This window comes from Dermacentor variabilis, chromosome 10 (genome assembly GCF_050947875.1).
Source record: "Dermacentor variabilis isolate Ectoservices chromosome 10, ASM5094787v1, whole genome shotgun sequence".
Lineage (NCBI taxonomy): Eukaryota > Metazoa > Arthropoda > Arachnida > Ixodida > Ixodidae > Dermacentor > Dermacentor variabilis.
In genome coordinates this window covers 112,053,285-112,074,744 of record NC_134577.1, presented here as the reverse complement: position 1 = coordinate 112,074,744, position 21,460 = coordinate 112,053,285, and the positions used below count along the sequence as shown (strand labels likewise).

Here is a 21,460-nt window from a genome sequence, read left to right as displayed (position 1 = left end):
GGAGCCAGCTTTGAAAGAACGTGACGGCGAACGCGCGAGCAGTGGCACGAGCGCGTGTCTTTGCCAGGCGAGCTCACCATCACTTTCTGTACCGCACACCGCATTCCGTCAGCGAGTGTTTTACATGCGACGCATGTACTACTAATGCATGGAGCGTACCATATTCGTGCTAGTGGAAGTAATAGAGAATTCGAATTGCAGTCAGACGTTGCCGCAAAGTGCATGGGGACCCACCTTGCCTTACTAGCTCAATTGGGTGATAAATAAGCGAGTTGATGACTGTCGATATCTTTGTTTTTGCGCTTTATGCGAGACGGAGAGATGAACATATAGATGAACCAATTCGTTTTGTTCGTTTGTGTCGTACACAGCGCAAGAGGAGAAATATTCCTAACTAGGCACGCCGTGTGGAGCACATACGATATAAGTACACAGGTGCATGGTCTCGCGTGGTTACAACTCAGGTTTAACGTTTAAACACGTTAAATCTTTAGCCGAGAGTTCCGAATACAAAATGCACCAACATTTGTTTTTGCACGGTTACTTCTGCATGATTCTATAGATTTATGTTTACATACGTCGGAACGTAGTGAATGCTTCGCGGGCCTTATATTAAGGACGCCGGAATCGTTCTGACTATTCGCAGAAGAATCTTATATGTGAGAACTATATATATGTGTATTATACCATTGTTCCCCCAGGCATGCAAAGTAACCTGAAAGTGGTCATATCAGTGTATAGTCAGAAATCCCTGCCTTCCAAATGAAGCCCCGCCACCCTCTTTTTTTACCATCTGCAGTGCACTCTTCACACTCCGCCCGCGCCTACATCCACAACACAACAGCTTATCTATTGCGCAGGGGCAGTTTGCTAGCTGCGACGTCGCTGCGATTCCGCGGCGGTCACTTAGCAGCCATAGCGTTGCGCTGCTATGCGCGATATCACGGGTTCGTGTACTCGCCGCAGCGGCAGCATTGCGGCAGCATTTCGGCAGTATTTCGGCAGTGCCCGGGTGCGGTTGTGCACGTCAAAGTACCCTAGGTGGTTAAATCCGGAGTCCCCCACTATGGTGTGTCTCATAATCGGATCGTGCTTTTGGCGTCGCAGAACGCCTGGTTTTAAAAGTTTTTCCATGTCATTGCCAGAAATGTAACTGGCATACGGGTAACGCCGAACAAACATTATACATTAAACGAATTGTGTGGGGTTTCCTGGAGGAGCTTCCTGTTGTTTTAGTGTTTCGATGAATTCTATATGTAGTACTACACTTCTTAATTACCATCTTTGCAGCCATGGTGTCAGTAGTAGGTTTGTAGAGCACATTTGAGGACATTACTTACACGTGTTTGCGACCGCGTTATCGCCGCTCTTTATGCGAACAGCCTCATATTAAGTGTTCCTTTTTGACCATTTCGTCGTAGGGTTTCGCAAGCTCTTCGTTGTGCCACGCACGGGAGCTTATCATCAGTCGCCCGTAAGTACAATATACTGTTTATTCAGCAAAGAGAAGTAATTTTTTTTCTGCAATTAGTTGCTACACCGACGTTACTATGCTTCGTGTTCACAACGTTTTCACGCCAATATGACTACACAATATCAGCCACCCCACTTCTTACCGGAGATGTGACCAATATATACAGCGAAACAGAGAAACAAGTATTTTTGAACTGTTTCCTTTGTAGCTGCTTTGCTGCGTTTGTGTTTCTGCGCGTAAAAACAAAGAAAATATATGAAACTGAGAAACGATACGGAAGAAAATACTTGATTCATACCTCGAGTCTATCTTCCTTCAGCTGCTTCCAGTTTCCAAATAAAATGCTGGGCGCGGGTCCAGGAATCCCGTACCTTCGGAATAGACGCTGCTGGTGCCTTCTCTTGACCACCCAGGAAATGCAGAGGACAACCACAGTCGACAGCAGCGCTGCCGTCACACCTGACGCTCCTATCTCCATGACTAATATTCACCTGCCGTGCAGAAAGATGCATGGTTACATTAGCGGCGTGCCAAGTAATTTTTTCCATAGATATGGGATCATTAATTTATTTATTTATTTTACCCTCAGGGTACATTACACTACGTTACAGGGGCGGGAGTGCGAATTGTACATGAATATATAAGTCTGATAATAGTCAAGGAATAATTAAGAAAATAACATGGCTAAAACAATATAGGAGCAACGGATGAGCAAATAAGCACAGAATTTCAATAATAAATACAATAAATATATAAGACAACACGCAGAAACACAATAAAGAGAACGTAGCTGCACAATGGTTAGACCAGCTAATCAACTGCTAAGGCGTGTTTAAAACGTATGGGGTCGCGGATCCGTCTTATAGACTGTAGGGGAATATAACGATTGATAGTTTCTTGAACTTTGCTTTTGCGTATGCACAAGTTCATTTCAACAGCGCGTTCGAGATAGATAAGCAATTTTCAATGAAAGTAAGGAGTTCGGCGTTTACAGCTGAGAACTTAGCTTTTATATAATCCCTGATAAATTTATAGGTTTTACGTTGGGATGGTCATGTTGATGTAACCGGGAAATGCAAGATGTAATGATGACTTAAACCCGGTAAATCTGTTATCCCTGCAGTGTGATCAATAGATGACGTTAGTACTTGATCAAGAAGTGATGAAGTATTATGCGTTACACGTGTTGGTAAAGCAACGGCCTCGGAGAAGTGAAATTCAGAACATAAGGTGATAAAGTGTTCAGATTGTGTGCAAAAGGGCGGTGAAAAGGGGGATGCGCATGTCCAGTTAATATGCAGCAAGTGGAAATCACCCATTAATATAACTTCTGCTTCAGGAAAATGAACTTTAACTTGATTCAAAGATTCATGTAGGCTGTTGCAGAATGAACTCAGGCAAGTAGGAGGGCGATAACAAACGCTGATAATGAGCTTCTTGTAGTTGATGGTAACACAACACCAGAGTGATTCTAAAACTGTATTTAGAGATACACAAAACGAATTTACGTCTTCTTCTATTGTCAGCATGAGACCAGCATCAGTTCTTTGTGTTCGGTGGTTGCGGTAGACAATATATTTGTGATTTGCATAAATAAGCTTCAAGTTAGATATTTCGTTAACCACGTTTCGGCTAGCTCTATTACGTTTGCATTTGTATCGCTAATTCTGCTGCATAGTTCATCTCTCATTGGTATGATAGTATGTATGTTGGCGTATAGCATCGAGATGGCTGATGGTCTAGGTGTGTGGCCACCACCCCTCTCTTTTTACCTATTTCTTTGCCACAGGGTGAGCGTGACCTGAGCGAAGGGTCAACGGGGTGAGAGACGGCGGTCTCTAACTGCAGTCGTTCACGGAAGAACTTCGTAAACATTGCCATAGATTGGATTATATTGATAGCATTTCCCGTCGACCAGTAGCCTCTTATGCCCCAGTTTAAATGGTCTCAAGGTTCTTGCCGAACTCAAATAACTTCTTCCGTAAGTTGCGAGTCTTCGGGCAGAAATCTTCGCGAACGGCTCTGTTACAGCCTTTGAGCATATGACAATTTGAAAGAATCACTTCTTTTATTTTGCTCTGGGTAAATTTTAGTATTAGTGGCCGGGATTTAGATGGGTCATAGCGTCCGATTCTGTGTGCCCGGGATGTGCACTTGTTGAAGACAGGACCTATTTTTCTCACACCGCTGAGTAATGTACACCAGTCTGCTCATTTAGGCATCAAGGGCTCCTTTGGTACGTTATTCAGTCGGTTTACTGAGAATCAGTACACTAATATTTTATCTAATTAATTAATTAATTAATTATTAATGACAGAAGATGAACTTTCAAGAACGCACTACCTTGCATATGGTCGCAGGGCATGATTTGAAGCGGCAAACTTATATGTATGCTTTTCACTCTCCAGGTACTTTTCATAGCACCTTTCTGTGTGTGTGGAATGCGAACTCCCAAAATATAACTTTCTTATTTTGCTATAGCGGTTTAAATCCTTGTATGCACAGTAATAACAACTGCATCAGCAAAGCACTGAAATTAGAAATTGTAGCTATCCGTGGTCCATTGCTGAACTGGGGCCGAATTCACAGTTAACTTACTAAAAACAATTTGGCGTAAGAATATTTCAACAGCCTAAGTGCATTCTTCAAGTTAACAAAAAAAGAACCTTGTCAGACTTCCCTAGTTATATTTTCTGCCGCGAACATGCGCACTGAGGTTCTTGGGCGATACGAGAGCAACGGTGACGGAGCTCCAATGTTTTCGGTGTAGCAGGAAAGGTGCTCCAAATAGAATAACAAAAATAAACTATTACTTACCAAAACCACGGTATGATTATCAGGCTTTCCTTATTGAGGGCTCTGGAATAATTCGTAAAACCCTTTTGACCGCCACATTCAGAAAAGTGACCCGCCGTGGTTGCTCAGTGGCTGTGGTGTTGGCCTGCTGAGCACGAGGTCGCGGGATTGAATCGCGGCCACGGCGGCCGCATTTCGATGGGGGCGAAATGCGAAAAGACCCGTGTACATAGATCTAGGTGCACGTTAAAGAACCCCATATGGTCGAAATTTTCGGAGTCCTCCACTACGGCGTGCCTCATAATCAGAAAGTGATTTTGGCTCGTAAAACCCCATAATAATAAATAAATAAATGAAAAACTTTGAGAGAAGTGCTGACCACTTATGTGAACTTCATGGCTCGGACGATCTTACACGGCTGGTGCAAGATGAAGCCGCAACCGTACCGTTGGCATTGGATTGCCTAAACGAAATAACAATGTGCGCATGAGTGGTGCATGGTGCTTATTAGATGGCAGAATGATTTTCAAGCCCTCGTGTTGTATTTTGTGACGTCGCGTTTGTTTGGTACACAGTCGTTATTCCCTTTACGGGAGTACAGGAGGCCACAGTTAAAGATTAGCTTCGTTTTTTTAGATATTTGCGTTCTGTGCTATGCTTTAGAGGATTGCGAATCGGCACTGTGAACTAGATTAGGCGTTGCGTACTTACTTCCACTTAACGACTGCGTTTGGCTCTACAGTTTTAAATGAAGAATTATTTGCCATGTTTGAAGAGAAGCCACGAATAGAGAAACGCAAGCTGTGTTGGAAATACACTTACATAGTGGGACAATAACTTTCTGCATGGTCTCGCAAGCCTTGAGGAAGAAGGAGGAGGATTCGATTATAATGAAGAGAAAGGAAGAGAGAAGTTCGGCCTGGAGAGCGTGTCGCTAGCCTTCTGCTTCTGATGGGGTAAGGGTAAGTGGGAAATACAGGTAAAGGCAGGTGGCAGGTGATTATGACACATTTCAGTAAGCTACTATATACATGTTGTCTAAAACGCTGATAGGCGTTTTAGATGGACTACGCGCAGAAGGAATCTTGTCCGCAAAAACCCTAATCGTGCAAACACATTTCGCACTGTCTTCACCTCTCAGAGGTCCTAGAGACGACCGTCTATGCCACAGATGAACTTCACTTTGGCCTAGTTGGTTTTCGCGCCAATTTTGTGCAGGATTTGTTAAGTGACCTGAGACAGGGTGCTTGATGAGGCATTTGGGGGCGCGTTTTTAAACACTTTGAACCTTTTTAGATATATGGATGACTTCTTAATTGCTTTCAACGGTCAAGGCAGTTTAACTACTTGTGACAGCCTTTTAGACGTTTTAGCCACGCGTTCTGGCACTACTTTCCTCGGGCACAGAAGGTTTTGATGCCATATGACTCCACCCAGTGAAAGATAGTAAATTAAGGAGTAACGATGCTATGTTTAGAATTGGCTCTCCTGAAGTCGTGCATACACAGGGTGCAGCTTGCATTTGATAATCAGATTTCCTCTCTTATGATGGTAGGGTTCCCTTACTCGATGGTAACGCCACTGATGGAAACCCTTCTGCAGAAGGTAAAAGGATCGAGGAGCAAAGAAAGGGTGAAGACGACTAATATGGCCGTAAGACCTAAAGTGGTACCGTATGTTCACAGGGTCGCTCACAACTTAAGTAAGGTGGCAGGCAGGTTCGGAGTCCCCCTTGGTTTTTCTGCTCATTTTAAGCTCGCACGGCTCTGCCCTCGCAATTACGGCTATCCTAAAAGAAGGCAAGGCTGTGGCGAGAAGCATGCCAAGCTGTATGCCAAACAGAATGTAGGAGTTGTGTATGGTATCCCCCTGGCGTGTGGCAAGTCTTGAATAGGGCAGACTGAATGATCAAGCCAGGGAACACGAAGAAAAGTTACGTCACTGGGAATTGGCGCATTTGCCTGCGCACTGCAATGGCTGCCCATGTAAAGCACGTTTCAGGGAAATAAGGACTCTGGGGATAAACAAGGAGCAGACTGCACGCGAACTGATAGAGGCATATCATATCAAAAGAAAGGCCAAGACTGGGTTAGTGATACTTCCATTACGCTGTTTCAAGCGGAGATATATGTTTTTTGATAAGTGGTTGCCCCTCTAGACTGATGAGGGGTCTTATTTCTGTGTTCTGCGCATGTTATATTTGCCTATATAATTTCATCTGTTAGCGTAATTAAATCAGTTGAAAGAGACCACCCGCGTCGTCGTTTTGTGTTCTCTTCCCCTGTCATCGTCTTTGTTAGCGCTAAATATGATATGCGTCTAAGCCAGTGTGACATAGAAAGTTGAATAGTGATATTATGGCCCTTCGGATGTTCAAATCTTCTCGATTAAAATGTTTTCTTCCTAAAAATGGCGGGAGTCCAAGCAGTCAACACTAGATATAAGTTTCCTTCGCTCGGCCTCATATTTATGGCGTACGTAAAGCATGTGAGGTATTGTCTCCGGAGTGTGAATGACGTTAGAATCAGGGTCCGATTCTCGCCCAACCTTCTGAAGGTAACGGTGAGAGTAGCCACACGGAGCCGCAATTGATGAATGAGTGTTTCCTGGCCTCTCCGCCAAATCTATGGTGGCGTTCCTGTCGATGTTCGGAGTTGTCCCATTTTCGTGCCACAGAGGTTTGGGTGCAGTTATAGAGCAAGGCGTTGATGTTATACCGGGAAAAGTTAGGTTTTATAACCTTCCCCTCAGCGTGTCTCTTTCTTGCCTCCGCGTTAGCCTGTTCATTTCCAGCTATTCCACACTGGTTAGGAATTCACTTCAGCACGGTGGTATGCCCGGATTGCGACGTCTCAGCAAGCATACCCATGATGTAATAACCCATAGGACTATATGCGGTTCTGTGATTAATATGCAGAAGTCAAAGATAATGATAAATAACCGGGTTAGGGAACAAGAGTTCAAGATCGTAAGTCAGCATCTGGAGTCTGTGAAGGGGTACGTTTACCTTGGTAAACTAATCACAGGGAACCGTGGCCATGAGAAGGAAATTCAGAGAAGAATAAAAATGGGCTGCATCGCACCCGGCAGGCATCGTGAGCTCCTGACTAGGAGCTCGCCGTTATCATTGAAAAGGAAGGTGTACAATCAGTGCATCTTACCGGTGCTGACATATGGGACAGAGACATGCAGACTGACAAGCAAGCTTGAAAACAAGCCAAGGACCACGCAAAGAGAATGGAACGAGGAATGCTAGGCATAACTTTAAGAGACAGAAAGAGAGGGGTTTATATCAGAGAGCAAACGGGTATAGACGATAGTCTAATAGACATTAAGGGAAATAAATGTTGCTGGGCAGGTCATGTAATGCACAGATTACATCACCGTTGGGCCATTAGGGTGACAGAATGAATACCAAGAGAAGAGAAGCGCCGTAGAGGACGACAGAAGAATAGGTGGTGCGACGAAATGAGGAAACTTGAGGGTGCTAGTTGGAATCGGTTGGCGCAGGTCAGGGGTAATTGGAGATCGCACGGAGAGGCCATAAAAGTGGACATAATATATGATGATGATTATTGTAATGATGATTCATATGATCGCCTATGAGACAACTACGCATTTTTCGAGGCTTTGTTGCAGTATGCAGCGGACTGCTTCTAGAACGCCGCTCAACTCTGCTGCTGTTGGCAATGTTAGATGTCCTATGTTGACCCGTTTCGTTGTCTCCATTCCAAGTATGGTTTGCGTTATCTCCGCTCGAGGTATGGTGTAAGCTGCCGTGGGAGAGATCTGTGTTACAGAACCATCTGCAAAAACATTTTCAATGTATCCGTACATATAAGCAATGGAGGTTACACCGAAATGCTTGAGCGCAGCAAGTGGCAATTTTGACTTCTTTGTTATTCCGTGGATTGAGAGTCTCACTGTCAGCTTGACACCGTCCAGAGTGCAACTTCTTCTATGTCATGCGGTGCGAAGTCCCACGGCAGTAGATATTGTGGCCACAACACGGCTTCTGATTAGGCGGCGTCAGGCCGTATGCTTGTGACGTTTGTCAGTGGATGATTCCTGCGCCGAGTCAGTAGCCTCACATGTACTCGTAATGGCTCACGTTCCAGATAAACTAGAGCTCGGTACGCGCGTGCATCTGCGATCGTGCCCCAAGTAGAACCACATCGCCGTAGTCCTAGGCAAATTCCTAATGCACGAGCCTGAGCACTTTCAAGTCTGCGTACGCAGATGTACTCATCCGAGATAGCACAGGAGCACTGTAGCAGAGGTATCTAACAAAAAAGTGCCTGCTAGAGCTGCAGAAGATGTGATCTGGATGGCCCCCACGATTGTCCCGGCATATGTCGAATGACTTGAGCAAACCTGTCCAGTTTTTTCTTAATGCAGAGATGCGCTTCGACCAAGACAAGTCACGGTCGATGCTGAATGCTAGAGACTTATAACTGGTTTCGAAAGGTGTAATTTTCCCATCAATCATAACGGGGTAGCAGACCATTGACTTCCGTGTAAATACCATGGCTACATTCCTTGCAGGGAGCGCTGTAGTCCACGACTGTCTAGGCATGTCGGCATTACTGACACTGCACGCTGTAGCTTTGTTTGTACTTTCAAGCGCATTATGCTCTTTGTTTATTGCTGATGTCATCTGCGTGCACCGGGACCCAGACTGTGCCTACGAGTTCTCTGACGAGCCCGCCTCCCCCCCCCCCCCAAACCAGGACAACATTAAATAAAGTTCGGCTGACTACACCTCGCCCCACGATAGACACGATGGTTCCTTTTATCGCTCTCTAATGTTGTCATAAATATCATTGTTTGTTTAACATAGCCAGCTATCCACTGATGCAGACGACCAACAATACCATATTTTTCAAAGGCATTTAAAACTGCATCATATAGAACATGGTGAAAATCACATTTGATATCAAGAAAAACAGCAGCCGTCAGTGTATGGCGACGTTTTTTATGTTCGACAGCTGTTACTAGGCCAATAACGCTGTCGATTGACGACCTACCCTTTCGGAAACCTGTAATTGTGTCTGGAGGTAGATTACGCATCCCCAAGAACCACTCCAGTAGCGTCGAAACCATGTGTTTTATGGTTTTTTCTACAACTGCCAAGCACCACATGTTCTTAGGAAAGCATAGCATGGGGTGTCTTTCCTGATTTCAATATTGCCATGATCTTGCTTGACTTTCAGTGTGCGGCTGCTGTTCCCGAGGACCAAGAGAGATTGTATAAAGCCAGAAGCTCTTTAGTCGATCGAGGGCCTAGATGGTGCCAGGTAGGATAAGGTTTGCCATCGCGCCCAGGTGCACTTGAGTGTCTTGAAGAAGAAATCGCTGCGCATAGGTCCGTAGCTATTGAAGCGTGAATGGAAGTTGGATAGCATCGTCAATTGCTAGAAGAGCATACCTGAGGGGTGAAGCTACCGCTGCTGTAGAGCCGGAGAAGTGCAATCAAGAATGTTCCGCCATCTCCTTCTCACTGCGCATCTGGACGATTGCCAAAGCTCGGAAGGGGCATAGTTGTTGCGGAGAAGATGGCAGGGCTCGTGCAACAAGACATATCGTGGAAAATGGCTTTCTTGGGTCCATGCTCGTTCAAAAGGATCTCCAACGTTGTCACTCGAGCTTGAATAAGTATCTCTGAATTTTCTTTTGCACACAGCGTGATGTCCTCCAGTATCATACCAATTTAGTTCGCCTGTATGTCCTCCCTGAGCGATGTCGGACTGCTTGCAGCTCTTCATATGCAACCTCATTCATTCATTCATTCATTCATTCATTCATTCATTCATTCATTCATTCATTCATTCATTCATTCATTCATTCATTCATTCATTCATTGATACTGTTAGCCTTTCTCAGGCTATTACTGTAGTGGAAAATCTAATAAATTCACATTCTAAACAAGGTTCATACATTTCACAACTACGATATCGACACAAAAACGGATGTTCTGGAATTTGATGCTGCGACGGCGTGTGTGGTTGCGTGCATTGCTGCTCTAATGCGTTCTTGTACCTCTTTCCGATAAATAATACAGTCATAGGCCACTGTCAGTTTGTTTTGAAAAGCATCCCAGTCATTGCGTTGCGCCTGAGAAATTGGAAGTCTGGTAAACCATCTGAATTGTACGTAAGTAGGTAGGGGATCATCGCCATACGTTTCAGCATATGTGTAACAGGCAGCAGAAGACGAAAAGCATCGTGAAGCGACTGCTAAATCGAGGCAGCTACTGTACGTTGTGCCACGAAAATATGTTGGTGAGCCGTCTTTCAGCATGCCAACGCCATTTTTGCTTATGAAGTCAAGAAGTTGTCTTCCTCGAATGTTTATGACCCTGCTACCCCAAAGATGGTGGTGTCCGTGGAAGTCAGTTAGGATAACATGAGGTTCTTGGCTGGAGTCAAGAAGAAATTTAATGTGTCCAGCGTCATATAGCCACCGATGACTGAGATTGTGTGGTGCTCTAGCTTCAGTGTTATAGAAACGTACTCGTTGCTGTTCTGCAAGGGATCATGGTTTAGCGAATGCGTCAGTACACATCGTATGCATACTAAAGCTTTGCTAGGATATCCAGTTGTCTCAGACGCGTACTGTTCGCATCCTATCCAAGAAGTCTAAATGTGGATGTCATGTTCGCCTCGCAAATAACAATAACTCGAAATTGTTACTTGAGCAATGTCTGTTTAAAATCTCCGAGGTGACCTGATAGACCTCGTGCGTCCCACTTAAAAATTGCGGAACAGGCGATCCCTTCCTGCAGTGATAACATCGAAGGGATGATTCCGTGTTTTTGCTAGTTTATATGACAGCAAGCACCGGTTCTAGTGTGTCTAGAATTTGCACCACAGTGTCGGCAAATGGCGCCTTCCTATAAGCAGCATTCGCACGCAACGAACCAATTGTGCAATCGTCCAGCTGATGACGGAAATTTACGTTCATGCTGGCGTTTCGGCTGCAATTCTGTTCTCCGAAATGGCAGGGAAGCCCATACGTAGGGTACTTGGTGTTCAGAAGAGTAGACATAGAAGAGTAGTTCAGAAGAGTAGACAGAGGTGGCCCCGACAAATGAAATTTAAGAGGAGCGCATGACGACTTTTGAGGGAGTATAGGTTGTCCAGTTGTCGATGCTAATCTCCTCGTGCGATTATGCGAACTCCTATGGTGGCAGTGTACGTCGGTAGCCGCTTGTCTGTGCAGAGTTATCTCGCATCATTTTCCTCAGCACGTATATTTCAGTCCTTTACGGACATTTCAATCCTTCGACGTTACTTCGTGCCGCCCGTCGCAGTTACGGAACTGCAAGTCCGCCACATCCCACGAAGACTCATCAAGATCACTGCCACAGCGGGGACATGTCTTGCTCGCACAAGCAGCACTCACGTGCCCGTTTCTCTCACATTTACGGTACTGTAATAGCCTATGGATGTATGGACGGGCAGGATGTCTCATGTATCCCACTTTCACACGTGTTGCTAAGTTGTCTCCCTCAAAAATGAGCTTTATGCACCCGGCCGTCCAAAATGATGCGGGTCTGTGATATGGACAGTTGAGGAGACTAGCATTAGTAGATCGCCATTATCAATATCTGTATTCACATCGTCGATCACAGTGGCAGTAGTGCTGCCTGCATGCACGCTGAATAATCGGACAAGTATATTTCCTAACTTAGTTACCCTTTTCAGTGTATCCAGAATGGTTCGCGTAGACACATCGGCAGCATGCTCCTTCTGCGATTATTTCGGACCTCTCTAATTTGCCCTGGAGCCAGGCTCTCGGGATAGGCAGTGAGAGTTTGCATGCTGAGGGAATTGGGGCTGCCTGTAGCAGCGACTGGGATTTAGGCGATTGTGTACGCTTGCTGTGAGGGCGGCCTATTGAAGTTAGGCTCATTCACGCTTGAAGTCTTACGAAGTTTCCTCTTCAACGAACGGTTTGTGGCCAAGGTATATGCACCGTCAGATTCCATGTCGTCTACATCAGAGAAGCTCGATGACCTTAGAAGAGTCACGTTCGGGTGGTCGGGAGCAGAAGACCGACTTGCAACTTTGAGGTAGCCCCCAACCTTGGCGGCTGAGGGGGTGGAACGCCCTTCATTGATGTTGATACTGTGTCCCTGTGTCCGCCACAGAAGAGTCAATACGCACAAATTTGACTGGAAGACCACAGCGAAGCAGTAATAGCAGATGGCCGAGAACACGAGTTCTTTGCCCTTTCATACCTTAAACCAATCAAGACACCATCAATAGCGCAAAATACCAGCCTCTTGGCTGACGCTGCTTACTTTGAAAATTGCCCCTGCTCCAATTATATGAGCATTCTGGAGTGCGATGCAGTTACTGGATCGCATTGCGTATAAAGTACCACAAAAATGCACTGGCGAAACGCTTTCTATGAAATTTCTATGATCTCGACAAAGCCTACCATGTATTAATAATTTGTCTGACGAAGCGTTCAGCATTAAACTTCGGACACACAATGTTGTGGTGACATCGATTCAGCACTGTCAATTTGATAGATCTTCAGGTTGAAAAAAATCGCTATCAGGGCCATATACCCTAAATCTCAGGGCCATATACCCTAAATAATTTCATAGTGGGGACAAAAGTTTCGCTTCATCTTGAATATTTAAGGAGTAAGGTCTCCTATTCTCAGGTATGCCCACCCGCAGATGAGTAGCGGATTGTATATTACTCATGGTGCCCTATAAGAAATTATCTAAGAACAGCGCGCAACGTTCCTCCAAGCGCAATGCTTCCGCTTGACGAAGATAACAGAAACAACCAACCTTTTTGATGCAAACATCGAACTAAATTTTTCCCTCTTTGTGCGCAAAAAAGTGAAAATATCGGATTGCCCTGTCTCAACAAAAATACCAAAGGAATGTCACTTGCATGGAGTATCTTTTACATCAAACGATGAGGCAAGCAGGGGAGGGTTGTTGCAGCAAGTATTAGGAACACTAAATTCGTTGCCTAGCTACGTAGCTCTCGGCAGGAGGCCGACATTGAACGTTAACAAGGTGACGTCACTCACTTATTTCATTGCACCATCTCTGATGTTCGCTGCACCGTTTCTTGGGCGCACATAGGAGAATATTAATATTGCTGGCACTTTCTGAATGCGTCTTATTTCTTGCATGCAAACCCTAAAAAGTGAACACACGAGGAACACACTTGTGTGGTTGTGGCACCGCGTGAATTCAACAACTACGTATTCATGACGTGGCTTATAACCACTTACAATGGATCGGATAGTTACTTGAAAGTGTAATGAATGCTGCTTCCGTTCTTGAATATTCGCCATCTAGCATCTTCAAATGCGCCAATCGCTGGACCGCTACAAAGGAATAAATAGCTGGGCGATTGGCCACATCTGGATCACTTGTCCGCTGTAATGTGAGGTATCCGGTAGGCAGCTGTAGTTCCTTCAGCGCTATGGTTCGTCTGGCGAGAACAGATGGAAGGATGGATGAATGGATGGAGGGATGTTATGAGAGTTCCCTTTGTAACGGGGTGGTGGGATGTGCCACCAAGCTCTTGCTATTATACTGCCTAGTATCCTACCTACGCTAAAGAATAAAAAAATAAAAAGGAAGGGAAAACACGATGAACTCCCACAACAAAGTTTTCTGACCCCCTATTGTGAGCTTTGCTTTTGTACGTCCCCATTTTTTCATGTTTCCCTACTTTTCTTCAACCAATCTTCCAAGCGCCTCTTACTAATCTCCACTGCGGACATGTTTAGTTTCCCTTTGCTCTAGCTGAACCTACATCGACCGCTGGGCAGATGTCTTCATATTATAAGAAAACATGCTCTATCGTTTCCCTAGCTTTACCGCAGGAAGCACATGCTTCTTCTTCCTTCTCATATCTCCTTTTATAGGCGCGTGCTTTAAGGCATCCTGATCTCGCATCGAAAAGTAATGAGCTTCCCTTTGAGTTGTCATCAATTCTTTCTTTCCTGCTTTCGTTTTTACCTCTTAAGTAGTTACTCATGGCAGGTTTCTTTTCCATTGCCGCCGCCCATGAGATTATTTCAGCCTCTCTGACTTTCCTCTTCACGATCTTGCCGTGTTGCTCACCCTACAGGCAGCATACTTGCTGGTAAGCTTCCTGGTTCTTTTCCTCCACTGTGAATGAATCTTTTTCCTGTACAAATACCTCCCAACAGTCTCCCAGCCAATTTACATCCTTCCATATTCCTCATTCGTTCTTCATAATCAATTTTGCGGTGAGGTTCCCTCACTTCAAAACTAGTCCAGCCCACATCACCCTGCACAGCTTCATTTGTAGTCTTCCCGTGAGCGTCCAATGCGAGCGTCGGTGGAGTTCAGCGTCACTTGTGCGAGCGGCTGCATGTAAGGGTCACGCGGGGCGGTCAAAAGAGACGCGTGGTTCGACAACAACACGGGGGCGGAGAGTTATAGCCATAGGGAGGGGAGGGGGAGCTGTGGTTTACGAAGAGCGCTAAGCGAGTTGACTATGAGTCGGGGCTTCCGCCGGTCGGTTCGCAGAAGCAGTGCCGTGGCTTTGAAGTCAACTCCTCGCCGCTGAACCGCACCATGGCGAAACATTCCGCAAATGCACCAGATGCCCCAACGGGGGGTGGAAGTGTTTCCTTCGGGGGAGTGTGTCTTGCGAGGTTGTGAAAGAAGGAGACTCGTTGCGCTGCAAACGATTTGTGGCAACGGCCTGCAACTCCGGATAGTGTCACCCTGGAGCCCCGTTGTGCGCAAACTGCGCGCACCGCAGTGTGATTGGACGAACGATGGGGCGAGGAGGGTGCTGGGAATGCTTTTAGGTACGTGCAGGGCCGTTGATCGCAGATTCTGTGGAGATTCCCCTAGTAGTTTTGACTCGTAGTTGGATGTCCTTGTAAATATTTTCCATTCTATCGCCCGCCTACTCTGTCTTAATAAACAGTTAACCCCTTTGCAATCAACCTCCCTGCCTTGCCTACAGTAATGTGACTTCGCGTCATCCATAACATCTTCAAGTTTCCCTCACTGACATTGCGGCGAACATCAACGGCGTCCCACTGACTTTTGGTTCCCATCGAGTCCAAATTGTACCCCTGATTTCAAGCAAGCAACCGCATTTCCAAGAGTAAGTCCTCGAACCGTTCCACCTTTCCACATACCACGGAATACCTCGTGCCTACTGTATGACCATAGCGCTCTATGCTTACATTATGGCTGCATTTCTCTTCCCCTTTACTGTTTTTGTTTTTTCCTGTATTTTTATATAGTTGTTGCCTTCGCTTACCACTATACCAATCTATATATATATATATATATAAATATATATATATATATATATATATATATATATACTTTTGCTCGAGGTGTTTCCTGGCCATGTATTGCCACTATTTGTGCACTGTTTTCATTGAATACCATAACATCTGATTTTCTGACACTAAATTTCAAACCTATATTCTCTACTTCCTGTACACAAATATTAGCCAGACGTTGCAAATCACATTGCTTCTTAGCCAGCAACACAATGTCATCCGCCTAAAATAAACAAGGACGCTGTTGCTCTACTACTGTACCCGCCAGTTTGTATGAGAAATTAAACCCGATATCACTTTCTTCTAGCGTCCTCTCCATCCTCACTGTGTACATCATAAACAGCAGTGGGGATAAAGGGCACCCCCGCCTCCGTCGCTTGCTGATATAAACGTTCTTCTCGCTGCTAATCGCTTTTTATTCAACGCAAACGGTATTTTCTAGGTAAATCAATCTCAAAAGCTTTTTACAATCGTCGCCTAAGCCTTCGCCTTCCAGAATACCCCACAAAATGTTGTGGTCTACCTTGTCATAGGCTCCTGTAATGTCTGAAAAGGCCACATATAACGGTCTACTTTCTACACTTGATATTTCAATACACTGTGTAGGAACAAATAAGTGTCACCCGAACGCCTACCTATTCTGAAGCCATTCCGAAGTTCTCCCAAAATGCCATTATTCTATGCCCATGCTGGTAGCTTTAATTTGATTGCCTGCATTGCTGGCCTGTATATTACGAATGCAATGGTCAACGGTCTGTTCGAGTGGATTCTATCTTACTCTCCCTTACCTTTACAAATTAAATTTATTCTACTTTGTCACCAACTATCTGGTATTCGTCTTTTAAAGTTTTTTTGGCACTGCTTTCACCAGAGCTTCCTTACTTTTTGGTCCTAGTTCTTAATTCAGCCTTGTGGGAACCTCGTCTAGCCCTGTGACTGTGCGCTTAGGAATTTTCTCTTCGGATTTATTCCAGTTGAATTTTGTCAGCACCAGCTCCTTTTCAATCTGAGTCCCTTCCATGCTCTTCTTTGTCTCCAAACACAACCTCGTCGTTATTTTGGAAAGATTGGGCGGTTATTTTTTAGATGCAATCTAATGCCGCTTCTCCTTCCAGTTTGTTTCCATCTTCGTCTAGGATATGTTATTGTAATCTTGCTGACTTTCTGCCAAATAAATATGTGCGTTTTCAAAACATTCGAGCAGCTTTCTTTTTCTGACGTATTTCTGACAACCAACGTTCACTTTCACCTTTTATATTTGCATGCACCAGTGTTTAAACCACAGACTTTTTCTCCCGGTATATTTCCCCTTTACTGGTTACTTCATCCTGCGTCAACTGTGCCTTCTTTTCCAGCCTGTGCTCTCGCGATGCTTTCTGTCGTTCGGCGATCGCTTCTCGTATCGCGTCTCGCCTTTCGGTTTCTTTTCTCCTATCCAACGAACACGGTTTTATTCCCTATTTCTGCCGTCATTACACTTTGAAGCTCACTATTTTCCCACTGAGAATGCCTGCCAAACGCACCCCAACCCATTTTTATTCTTTGGATTATGTCAGTCTCATGATCCGGATACGCGGTCACTAACTACACTAAGTAGATGTATCCTTTACCCCTTCCAGTGTCTCGCTACCTATTCTAAACTGCTGTTCTCTTAGTCGACTGTTAAACATCACTTTAGTTTTCTGCAGATTAATTTTTAGACCCACCTTTTTGATTTGCCTCTCCAGGTGAGTGAGCATGCATTGCAAATGGTCCCCGGAGTTACTAAGCAAGGCAATATCATCTGCAAATCACAATTTACTAAGGTATTCTCTATTAAATCTTATCCCCAATTCCTCCCAATCCGGGTTTCTTAATATCTCCTGTAAACACGCTGTGAATAGCATTGGAGAGATCGTATCCCCCTGCCTGACGCATTTCTTTATTGGGACTTTGTTGCTTTCTATATGGAGGGCTACGGTGGCAGGCATTCTGAGATCATGAACAGCAGGTTGCCATTATCCCTCAAGAGAAAAGAGTATAACAGTTGTGTGTTACAAGTATTCACATACGGAGCAGAAAACTGGTGGCTTACGGAAAGGGTCCTACTTAAATTGAGGACGACGCAACGAGCTATGGAAAGAATGATCGGTGTAGCGTTAAGATATAAGAAAAGAACAGATTGGGGTGTGGGAACAAGCGCGAGTTAATGACATGTTAGTTGAAATCAAGGAAAAGAAATAGGCATGGGCAGGACAGATAATGAGGAGGGAAGATAATCGATGGTCATTATGGGTTACGGACTGGATTCCAAGGAAATAGAAGCGTAGCAGGGGACGGCAGAAAGTTAGGTGGGCGGATGACATTATGAAGTTTGCAGGGACAACATGGCCACAATTAATACATGACCGACGTATTTGGAGAAGTATGGGAGAGGCCTTTCCCCTGCAGTGGGCGTAACCAAGCTGCTGCTGCTGACAATGATGATGATGATATTACCATTCTTGGCCATTTAACAAGTTCTTCCTCGACTCTAGTGACTATATTTGTTATTTGTTCAGTGTTCAAATTTGGACTGTCCATTTTGCACTTCTTGTTCTCTTTCCCAATTACATATCCTATTTTCAATATGATGCATTTATGGTGACTCCCTATGCTGGTATACGCTTCCTCGTCAATGGCCTTTTCTCGCAGCTTATCATGAACTTCTTCTGTTATCAGACAGTAATCAATGGCCGATTGCCAGTTTCCAACTTCCCACGTGATCTGGCCTTCGCACTTAGGCTCGGTATTTATGATAGCTAGGTTATGTTGCTCAAAAATGTCCAGCATTGACGTCCCGTTCTTGCCGGTATAGACATCTAAATCCTGTATGTGGGCATTCATGTCGCCTAATAAGATATGTTCGGCATCATTCCCGAAACCATTAATATCAGCACCTATGCACTCCAATAACTCTTTATTCTTCACTCTGCAATAATTTCCTGTCCACAAATACGGAACGCCCCGCCATGTTGTTGTTTTCCACTCATCGTACTTAATAACCAAAGATAATCTTGACAGTTTGAATTTACTATTTTCCATTTTGCTCCCTGATGGATGAGCATTCCGACTCCCCCTCCCTTTCTGTCCCACTTAGTACTGTTGCATCCTTCTCAAACATAATTTTCAATCACTGTCGGCTCTTCGGAGTCTCTAAGATGCTTTTCTGTAACAGTATTGACCCCTATTTGTTCTCTATTTAACTGCTCCTCAACCTGTGCCCACTTTTCTTCTGCCGCGCCGCATGCTTATGTAGCCTATTGCGTGACGAGCTCTCTTTCTTCCTTACCTCCTTTTTCTGTTATTGAGAGCGGGGCTATACTGAGGTTTCATTAGGGGACCTTCTTCCTTACTACCTACTCTGGCCTCCTGAGTGCCCGGAAGCCCTCTAAAAAAGAAACAGCGTGACCAACAAGTCGCCAGCCCACTTCTCGTTCTAGGCTGTAGTTGAAGTGGACCGTCTCTTTGAAAACTACCACACGTTCTCACTTCCTTGCTTACTTCGGCAACCTCGAAGCCTTTCTCTCGGCTGATTTTCCATATCGCCTCATTAGCAGTCACTACGCCTCTTTGTACGTGACTGCCACGTACAGACACCTCCGGCACCGTGCACAGCACGATCTGTACCTGAGGGGATAGCTCGCGCAAGTCGGCCACCCCCTTCGCGAAGCGCTGGGCTGGTCATGTCCTTTTCCTGTTTAGGATGTCATTTAACCGAACCGAAGGTTGCGCACGTGGGTATTTTCTGCGAGCTTTATTTCTGCTCGCTCCATAACAGAACCCAGTGTCAGCCCTGGAAATGTCCCTACCGCCACTCTTTTATTGCCACAGTTGCTTTTGAGCACCTAGCCAGGTTTGAGTCGCCGGCGATAATCACCATTCCACTGAGTACTACCTGTCCCTGCTTGTCTTTGTCCTTTTCCTCGTGATTCGGACTCGACATGTGGCAGTGACCCCTGCTCTCCTACTTTTTGTGTGCGGCGGCTTTAAGGTTAATGCGGGTCTTTCCAGCTACCTCCTCCCCAGGTTGAACGCGTTTCACGTTCTTGGCTGACACTTCCTCTCTTGTCTCGTGGGGGGCTGCGTACCATTGTCACGCCCATTCTTCTTCATAATGACAGCCCTGTTCCGCTTTTCCTCGGCTGCTTAAAGTCTTTCTTCCACTACCTACCGTGCATCACGCTACCCAATTAACTCATTTTTGAGCACTTCAACCTGCTTGACAAGCTCTTCGTGGGAAATCTTCATTTTCTTCAGCCTAGCATCGATGTCACATTGTGTGCCGATTGACTCGATTCGCTCTCAATTCTCACCTGTCCCTTGATCTGCCTTGATGGTGCTCCGCACACAGCACGCTTTCCCCGTCTACTTCTAATGAAAATACTTTTATACCATAATAACGCAGAGTACGTGTCTTCTTGCAAAAACAGATACGCGCAGGATCTAAATCCTTAAAATGTTGCAAAGTAATTCTCACCAAAGTTTTAAAAGTAACCTGTGCCGCACCCACTTAAGGTATGCCACGTTTTCGCACGTTTTCCACCACGCGGCCGCGCTCTCACTTTCCTACCAAAGCAATATTCCCGACACCAAAATACACACAGTAAAAGCACTAATAGCTATTAGTCTTGCCACTTCCAAGCTAGTATTTAAAGGCTTTATAAAGACTCTAAGTTTCCACCCGGTTGCACGTGTTGAAGCATGTGGTGCGAAAGGACGCTCCGACTATCCTGCAAAACGAAATCTACACGAAGCACACCCACGCAGACGAATAAAGAGAGACACATAAAAGAAAACCACCCAATTATTGTTTAAAGGGTAAAACAATCAGCAAATTAAAAACAGAAGCAAGGTCAAAGCATGCACAAAAAACTTGTGACTTCGTCACCGCCACGGATCTTTGGAAAGCACGTCCGTTCACCACAAGATCTCACGCCGCGGTTCTTCTCCATTTCCGCCGCCTACTGGCAAACTGACGTTCTTCCTCGCATTTCTTGTCATCAGTGTTTTTTGTGTGCATGCATGTGTTTGTGCAAGTATCTTGGTGTGTGTGCATGCTTGCGTGCATGCATTTGTGTGGGTGTGCCAGAGGACTACGCTAACCTTGATGATCCTTACCTTGAGGTGATTAAGCAATATAGTGCACATAATATATACTCGGTGAAGGGTGTATTTTGCATTCCACTGTACTTAAGTGAACCATCTCAATGTCATTTTTGTATATTAGGGTCGATTTGAACGGCTAGATATTGTCAAGTGATTGCTTATAATGTAATTGATAATCGCAAAGCCGACAGCCGTACAATTTACTTTAGCGAATCAGCGAAACGAATTTCACTACCCCGTACAAGTTAGGTTTGAATACTTTCGAATAAGTTGTCGTTCTAACGCACGTCGAACATGCTTGACTTCAGGCTTGATCAATGACACTAATTTTATTAAATTCGCGTGGCCTGTTAACAGCTTGCTACAAGATGAGTCGAAACGAAACAGTTGAGTATTTGTCGGAGAAAGCATGTAACATGTACAGCAAGAAGTTCCAACAGAATGATGGGTTAATGATTAATGATTAAAATCCTGGCCGGCACATCATTTAAATTATTATATTTGAGAACTGCAGTTCAAAAATTAGCCGGAGCCTTCCACTAGCTGCGTCTCTTATAGCTACCGCGTTCATACAGACGGTAAAACTAATGCTATTCCTTATCAGGGCGCTTATCAGGAATCTCCTGAACCGTATCAGGCAACTCTTAGATAAACGAGCCGACTTTGGTGCTGCCCAATAAAGTTATTGCTCACGAATTTCTCCATATTCTGAAGAAAGCCTACAGTTAAATGGTGCTGCACTGTCTA

The 21,460-nt window shown here is 44.9% G+C and overlaps 1 protein-coding gene across 4 annotated transcripts in view; it reads right to left on the bottom strand.

Moving 5' to 3' along the window:
* LOC142560879 (cytochrome P450 3A4-like) overlaps nucleotides 1–21,460 on the bottom strand; it is a 95,372-nt gene that overhangs the window by 18,150 nt on the left and 55,762 nt on the right. For 2 of the 4 annotated variants that reach the window (XM_075673288.1, XM_075673287.1), the window contains exons 2-3: nucleotides 4,650–4,733; nucleotides 1,773–1,965 (exon numbers count right to left, since the gene is read on the bottom strand). In XM_075673288.1, coding sequence (XP_075529403.1) covers nucleotides 1,773–1,952 — 180 coding nt within the window. In that variant the 5' untranslated portion in view covers nucleotides 1,953–1,965; nucleotides 4,650–4,733. The remainder of the gene's footprint in view (nucleotides 1–1,772; nucleotides 1,966–4,649; nucleotides 4,734–21,460) is intronic. The other 2 variants (XM_075673290.1, XM_075673286.1) reach the window with 1 other exon arrangement.